Source organism: Primulina eburnea, unplaced genomic scaffold (assembly GCF_022965805.1).
Source record: "Primulina eburnea isolate SZY01 unplaced genomic scaffold, ASM2296580v1 ctg87_ERROPOS800000+, whole genome shotgun sequence".
Taxonomy (NCBI): domain Eukaryota; kingdom Viridiplantae; phylum Streptophyta; class Magnoliopsida; order Lamiales; family Gesneriaceae; genus Primulina; species Primulina eburnea.
In genome coordinates this window covers 236294-245150 of record NW_027331644.1, presented here as the reverse complement: position 1 = coordinate 245150, position 8857 = coordinate 236294, and the positions used below count along the sequence as shown (strand labels likewise).

The window sequence follows — 8857 nt, the reverse complement described above, 5'->3', positions numbered from 1 at the left end:
ACACATGACTTGCATACATACTTCATAAAAATGCATAACATTTACCAGCCAATGTGATTTATCTGACTTTCTATGGTTTACTGACGTCAGTCCCTAATTTTTACTCTTCTAAGGGGGCGAGGCCGTATAGCGGTTATATCCCCCACCGCGTAAGGGTACGTCATGGTTGGGATTCTCACCCATATATAGTCGACTCCTCACAGTGCTTAAAACCGAATGACACAACACAAGAAGGAGTAGGAAAAGAATTGTACTCGACCGAAGTTTTATCCAAAACCGAAAAATCATATATGCATAACCGAAATTTTAAGATTTAAAAACAACCCACTTACCGTATGTATTTATGCTACAAACGTAGGTGTTTGGCTTCGATAATTGGATCGCTTCTTGCTCTTGGTCGGACAGCGCCTCGACTTCGACTTTTGGTCAAACTTCAGGACGATTTTTGGGCAATATTTCGGCTAAGGGGAGGCTGCTGGAATTCGAGATTATTGATAAGTGCATTTTATGCACTTAAATTATCTTTATAATTCATACAGATTGTTGGTATTTTTGGGCAGAATTATGCGTTCCGTGTTGTTTTTGGTGTGAGTGCAGGAACTTAGGTACGACTACGAAGTGGGCATGAAAATGCATTAAAATGATGCTTATGAGAAGAAGGGTGAGAAAAACAGGAGTCGAGGGCAAGGCAATCGCGCATATGCGTGCAACTGGCAGTAGCTTCCGCGCACATGCGCCCTTAAAGCCGCGCACATGCGCGGCCCATACAGTGTGATTCGCGCATATGCGCGAGTAAGATCGCGCATATGCGCGAGAAATGCCCAGGAAGAGAAATACCGAGCAGCGCACATATGCGCCGCTTATGGCGCGCATATGCGCGTGACGCGAGTCCCCGAATTTAAATAGGTTTCGGCGTTGAAATTAGAGGGGGATTCCGAAATATTTGAGAAGCAGCCGCCATCAGAGAGTGCGAAGGAAACACAAGAGCCAACGACGGAACGCGAAGAACGGAGACCGGAGACGCTAAATCCGGACACGGAGACGCACTTTTATCTCCCTTCAACACGTTTCTAATTCGGTTAATTGTTTTACGTTTTTAATGACTACAAACAGGTTTTGTGGTGATTTAAATTCGAGCATGAACTAATTTTATTTTCTAGAGATTGATGTAGTCGTGGTTGAACCTATGTGAACGACGAATTGAATTTTCATTGAATTATTTCATCGTGTTTATTTGTGATCTCTTGTTTTTAATGCTTTTGAATTACTGGCCATAATTCGATTGATTACATAATTTAAATCTAACACTCGACAGAGGGGATTGAAATTAGGACAGAAGAAATCACATCGTTAGATATTTATAACGTGCAAAAGACGTATAACTCTGACGAATCCATAAAAGAACCTTGTTTACATTTATTACGTGTTACGTGATTTTGAATAGACATATTAAAATCAGTAATTGGTGGTACATTTCTATTTATCACTCGATAGAGGGAATAGAAAATATTGTGAGTTCTTGGTTAATACACATGGTGCAATTCAATTAAATGTTGATCAATGTTAATTTAGCATAGGGGAGACTCGACGAAATCATATCTCTAGATTTATTTTCTCAGTGAATTTTCTGCTGCGTGCTAGAATTACAGGAATTGTTATTTTAATTTGAGTTGATTCCAAACCAACTATTTGATTGTTTAAATAAAGTTGAGCTATGCCAATTATGGTAATTAATATACAATTTTAAAATATTTACTCTTCGTGGGATCGATATTCGTACTCTAACCAGTACTAAAACTTGACACCGTATACTTGTGGTAGTGAAAATACGCAACAAGTTTTTGGCGCCGTTGCCGGGGAGTAAACTATTTAATTGCATATTGATATCATTACTAAGTAGTCTTTACTTTAATTTAGACTTAATTTTATTTATTTATTTTGTTACGTTATAATTTTTTTCTGTTTTGCAGTGCATGCTAAAATCGCACATCCCTGATTTGCTTATTTTTGATCCGGAGATCGAAAGAACTGCGAGGAGACTAAGAAAAGCGAGAAGGGAAGAAATCAAAGCGATGGCTGATAACAGAGAAAATTACCGACAGATGCCACCTGATGCGATACCAATCAGAGATCACTTCCGACCAGTGATCAACACGCACTATTCTGGCATTGCTCGGGGGACCATAAATGCCAACAATTTCGAGCTGAAGCCTGCCTTGATCAATATGGTTCAACAAAACCAGTTCGCTGGAACTGCCACTTCAGATCCTCATGTTCACCTGAGAACCTTCTTGGAGATTACGGATACGGTAAAAATTAATAATGTTTCTGATGATATTATTAGATTGCGCTTGTTTCCGTTTTCTCTCAGGGATCAAGCTAGAGGATGGCTTCAATCGCTTCCCTTGGAAAGTGTCACGACATGGCAGGAGTTGGCAACGAAATTCCTTTCAAAATATTTTCCCCCTGCAAAGTCCGCACAATTGAAGATTGAGATTAGCACGTTCAGGCAAACTGACTTTGAGCATCTTTATGAAGCATGGGAGAGGTACAAGGAGTTGTTGCGGAAGTGCCCTAATCATGATTTTGAAGACTGGGTGCAGATTGAGTTGTTTTATAATGGATTGAATGGTCAGACACGGACAACAGTGGATGCAGCGGCATGTGGCACGATCTTTGCCAAATATCCTGCTCAAGCCTACGACTTGCTTGAGCAAATGACTATTAACAGCTACCAATGGCCGTCTGAGATGTCAGGAGTACAGAGGACTGCCGGAGTTTATGCTTTGGATCCTATCACGTCACTCACTGCACTAGTATCAGCATTGACTACACAGTTAGCAACCATGAATAAAGTGAGCACATCAAATGCTGAGGGACCACCGGTTGTTGTCGAAGAATCACATTTTCCTGAAGAAATCCAATACATCAACAACAAGAACTTTGGAGGCTTTGGCGGATATCGAGGTAACCCTACCCCTAATACTTATCATCCTGGGTTGAGAAATCATGAAAATTTTTCTTACTCAAACAATAAGAATGTGTTGAATCCTCCACCGGGGTTCAATACATCAAATGGGGAGGGGAAGCCATCATTTGAGGATTTAGTGGGGACATTTGTTGTTGAATCTGGTAAGAGGATGTCTAGGACTGAGTCGAGGCTCGAAAACCTAGAAACCCATATGGCAAGTATTGGTGCTACTTTGAAAATCTTGGAGTCGCAAGTTGGGCAAATAACGAAGCAACTCGCGTCTCAACCATCAGGCGCAGTACAGAAGACTGCAGACTCAAATCTGAGAGAGGCGAACGCCATTTTTATACATCATGAAGAGATTGGGATGATAGAAGGAGAAAAGAAAAAAGTTGATTGCACACCCAACCGGGAAGATAAGTCGACTCCAAGCAAAGGAAACCGAGGTAAGAAAGGTATGAGTTCTGATTGTGATCAATGCATCGATATTTCTTTACTTCCCTATCCCCAAAGATTTTTACAATTAAAGGCTGAATTTCAAAAGAAAAAAAAGTCTTGAAGATCTCAAGACCTTACACACTAACATTCAGTCTGCAGAGCAGGAAGAGTTGGCAACACAAAGAAATCTTCCTCAGAAGTTGCAAGACCCCGGAGAATTTATCGTACCATGTGAAATAGGGGGTCAATCAGTGGAAAAAGCTATCTGTGACTCAGGAGCGAGCATAAATATAATGCCAAGTTCTCTCTACGAGAAACTTGGACTGAGCAGGATGAAACCCACATGACTAAGCTTACAGATGGCGGATAGATCGATCAGGACACCGTTGGGGATTGTGGAAGATGTTGAGCTCCGGATCGATAAATTGAGGCTTCTAGCAGATTTTGTGATACTTGACATAGGGAACAGTCAGAATGTTCGCACCATTTTAGGACGACCATTCTTAGCTACTGCTGGAGCCGTCATCGACTTGAAGCAACGAATATTGACAATGGATCTTGAAGGTCAACGGGTGGAGATCAAAGCATCCAAAAGTTCTCACGACCCACCTTGAATAAACTGGTGACAGTCGGGCTGATGACGTTAAACCAAGCGCTGTGTGGGAGGCAACCCACATTTATTTATTTTTGCACTCATTTTATTTATTTTATTTCGATTCTATAGTTCATTAATTTTAACTTTCTCAAGTATTAAATTGCATGTTGCTATTTTTTGCAGGTAATTAAAAAAAATTGCAAAGGAAAGTGTGCCACGCGCACATGCGCGAAGAATATTCGCGCACAGGCGCAACATTGGCCGAGAGGTCAGTGCATATGCGCCACTTATAGCGCGCACATGCGTGAATTTTCCAGAAAGGTCCACACATATGCGCCACACTGGGCGCGCACATGCGTGAAATTTACAGAGAGTTTGGCGCATATGCGCCAATCCGGGCGCGCATATGCGCCACATGCCGCATGCCGATACAGAAGCAGTGGCGCATATGCGCCATTTTACATCACGCATATGTGCGCGACCCAGTATATAAAAAAAAAGGGTTGCAGATCGCGAATCATTCACTCTCACCTTCAAAATCTCACAATCCTTGCACACCGCCGCCTCCTTCAGCACCCCGCGCCGCTGCCGTACCTCGCCACCGTGAATCCAACTACACTCCAATTTTTTGGTAACTTTCTTGTGAACTCAAGGGTTTATCCGGATTGTTTGACTCATATCTTGAAATCGGTGTTAATCTAGTGAGGAATTTGTGATATTGTGAAGTGGGTACGTCAAATTGGTATAAATCTTATGTAATTGGATGCACGTTGAATTGATTATTGGATTATTGGTGTGGTGCGATTATCGTGTTTAAATTTGGGGGTCCGATTAGCTTCAATTTTGGTCTCTCTGTGTTTGGGTTGATTGTGTGATTGTGATAGTTGTTTATTGAGTTGATGGCACCAAAGAAGAAATCAAAGAAGGGTGCTTCTTCCTCTTCAAGCTTCGATTCTCACAGGTTTTGGAGTGAAGAAGCCCAACAGGTGTATGAGAACTCAATGACTCGGTCGATTATCCCGGAGAGGGGATTTAATTTGTCAACATTATGTGGTTTTATTAAGCGTGAACTGCGAAGAAGACAATGGGTTGAATTTGCTCAACCACCTCCAGACGCTGTGATTTCTGTCGTCAGAGAGTTCTATGCCAATCTGCGGATACGGCATGATGACTCAAAGGTACTTGTGCGAAGAAAATTGGTATCGTTTGATTCTCAGACGATAAATACTATATATCAGATGCCGAGCCTCGAAGAGGACGAGTACAGTGCATTCTTAGACGATGGGGTCGATTATTCAGAGGTAATCCGGACTGTGTGTCAGGCAGGCGCCGTATGGAAAATGAGCGCGAGTGGCCCCATCTCACTGAAGAACGAGATGAATCCTAATGCAAGTGCGTGGACGTCATTCCTGTTGGCTCGGGTTCTCCCATCCTCACATTACCACGATGTAACCAAAGACAAAGTTGCGCTTGTTTTTGCAATTTTGATGGGCAAATCTGTGAACTTGGGAAAAATAATATATGGATCGATCATGAGAGCTGGCATTGGATTAACTCCGGTCGCCCTGCCATGCCCCCACATTGTTACCAAACTCTTCAGACAGGCCGGCGTCTCTTGGTCACCTGATGAGCAAGTACTTAAGCCGAAGGCTCCCATCGTTGCGCCCTATATGCCTCTCGTTGATTCAGATGACGAGGACCTGCCACAGGCACCGCTTCAACCACTACCACCACCAGCAGCAGCCAGAGAGTGCAGGGGAGACAGATTGAGGCGGTTAGAGAATGAAATGCAGGATCAGAGGCAGTTATTAGTTGATCAGTGCCAGGTGCTGGACTCGCTTCAGTACCGCACAAACTCTTTCATGGGTTACATGATGGACTTCACGTCCGTTCTTGCGCAGCGATTCCCACCTCTAGATCCAGAGGATGCCATGTTTCCTCCGCCACCTGCTTGGCCGCCACAGTATCCACCACCACCACCACCACCACAGTATCCAGGACCTCCTCCACAGTACCCACCCCAGCACATGGATGAGGACGTTGACGATGATGACGGCGAGCACTGACGCTCGTCGTCTGAGGTATGCTTGTCTCGTTTATTTCCTATTTATATATTGAGGACAATGCATATTTTAAGTTTAGGGGGGTTGATTTTATCTGATGATCTGAGTAGATTATTTGCTTTAGTTTTTAAAGATTATTTGCTTTAGTTTTTAATTTTGATGTTCATTTATTTATTTTATAAAAAAAAATCGTTTATTTATTTTTATTGCATGTTAGAATTGTTAGGACTAGTCATGGATAAGCTATTGTGAGGCCGATGATGAAAATGAAATCGTGAGTCTGAAGCATGAATGTATTCGTGATTACTTGGGAGTCACATTTTATTGCACTGTCATGTTTGTTGATATTGTTGGTGCTCGGAGACTATTTGTGTGCCTGTGATGCCAATTAAACAAGAGAAGTCTGATTTTAGTAACACTTACATTACATTAACTGACACTTTTGCGAACACATAAATGATCTAGGCATTCTTTCGCAATATCTTTGGGGCCTATCTTCTTTGCTCATTATCAATTGTTAGCCCATCGAGCTTCGAATAGATTGAGATGCTTAACTTTTCTTCGTGCACCTATATCACATATCATTTTGATTGAAAATTGCATGTGACAGGTTTGTATAAGTTGATTAATGGATTGACAGAATCTAGAACTTGTTTGGACACTTTTCGAGGCGAAATACGGATAATATGTGACATAGGAATGATTTAGGCGATCTTTGGAACCGTTCAAGCCTTCGAGCCTACCTAACGAACATGAAATATCCCTAGTGTCCCATTTTGAGCTTACTAAAAATCACATGGTGTGTGTCAATGACACACAATTAGCCCTCACTTGTATTTATTCTACATCCCAAAAAAACTACCTAATGAAGCTTATACACTTATTATCCTACCTAAATTTTGAGAGAAATAAGTTCATTGGTGTTGGAATGATTCAAACACTCCTTGAAAAAAAAGAGAGAGAGAAAAATTGAATGTACAGAAAGGAGTTCAAAAAAAAAAGAAAAAAAAGAAAAGAAAAACGATGAAAAGAATGAATCAAAAGTGGTGAGAAAGAAAGCATTTGGTATATGATGGATATGAATGAAAAGAAAACAATAAATGGGTGGTGAGTGAAAAGAAAATGAAAATGAGTGAAATTGATGAAGTTCAAATATTTCTCTCAAATTTTGATCTCCATGCCTTTATTGCAGCCATGAGCCGTAGCCTAACGTTACAAGCCTACAAGACCTATTAACCTTGTCACATTTATCCAATATACTAGTGGAGAAAAGTTGTTCAAATCAAGCCTATGGATACCTGCTAAACATGGTTAATGAGTGTGGACTTTAATCATTTGCATGTAAGCATCTCCTTGTGTGACTTCAGCTTTGGTATACTTGTGATGAATATCTTTTGAGCCAAACAATCACCAATAAAGTCCTTTGTGATCTGTGTAAGTAAATGTGTGTTTTAATGAAGTGTAAGTTGCACCGAACTGAGGACTTCTTAAGTTTATGAGGCGATTTGGCACTGTGAATCTATTTGCGCATTCAATGAGGTAGATAAACATTGACATACCACACACGCACGTGACTCTCAAGTAAATACGAATCACATAAAAATAAATGAATCTGAGGCCACTGTCACTTTTTGTATATCTATGACTATAGTTGTTAGTGTTTATGTCTTGCTTGAGTCTGCATTCCTATTTTTACTTTTATTTTGCTCGGGACTAGCAAAAGTTTAAGTTTGGGGGGATTTGATAAGTGCATTTTATGCACTTAAATTATCTTTATAATTCATACAGATTGTTGGTCTTTTTGGGCAGAATTATGCGTTCCGTGTTGTTTTTGGTGTGAGTGCAGGAACTTAGGTACGACTACGAAGTGGGCATGAAAATGCATTAAAATGATGCTTATGAGAAGAAGGGTGAGAAAAACAGGAGTCGAGGGGAATGCAATCGCGCACATGCGCGACGTATTCCCGCGCACATGCGCGCAACTGGCAGTAGCTTCCGCGCACATGCGCCCTTAAAGCCGCGCACATGCGCGGCCCATATAGTGTGATTCGCGCATATGCGCGAGTAAGATCGCGCATATGCGCGAGAAATGCCCAGGAAGAGAAATACCGAGCAGCGCACATATGCGCCGCTTATGGCGCGCATATGCGCGCGACGCGAGTCCCCGAATTTAAATAGCTTTCGGCGTTGAAATTAGAGGGGGATTCCGAAATATTTGAGAAGCAGCCGCCATCAGAGAGTGCGAAGGAAACACAAGAGCCAACGACGGAACGCGAAGAACGGAGACCGGAGACGCTAAATCCGGACACGGAGTCGCACTTTTATCTCCCTTCAACACGTTTCTAATTCGGTTCATTGTTTTTACGTTTTTAATGACTACAAACAGGTTTTGTGGTGATTTAAATTCGAGCATGAACTAATTTTATTTTCTAGAGATTGATGTAGTCGTGGTTGAACCTATGTGAAGGACGATTTGAATTTTCATTGAATTATTTCATCGTGTTTATTTGTGATCTCTTGTTTTTAATGCTTTTGAATTACTGGCCATAATTCGATTGATTACATAATTTAAATCTAACACTCGACAGAGGGGATTGAAATTAGGACAGAAGAAATCACATCGTTAGATATTTATAACGTGCAAAAGACGTATAATTCTGACGAATCCATAAAAGAACCTTGTTTACATTTATTACGTGTTACGTGATTTTGAATAGACATATTAAAATCAGTAATAGGTGGTACATTTCTATTTATCACTCGACAGAGGGAATAGAAAATATTGTGAGT

The 8857-nt window shown here is 41.2% G+C and overlaps 1 protein-coding gene across 1 annotated transcript; it reads left to right on the top strand.

Annotated features, from left to right (window-relative positions):
• Positions 1-2225: 2225 nt before the first annotated feature.
• Positions 2226-3756, top strand: LOC140822496 (uncharacterized). Its single transcript, XM_073183264.1, has 4 exons — positions 2226-2309; positions 2430-2967; positions 3109-3417; positions 3569-3756. The coding sequence occupies exons 1-4, from the start codon at positions 2226-2228 to the stop codon at positions 3754-3756; spliced, it is 1119 nt and encodes a 372-aa protein (XP_073039365.1).
• The last annotated feature ends 5101 nt before the right edge of the window (positions 3757-8857 follow it).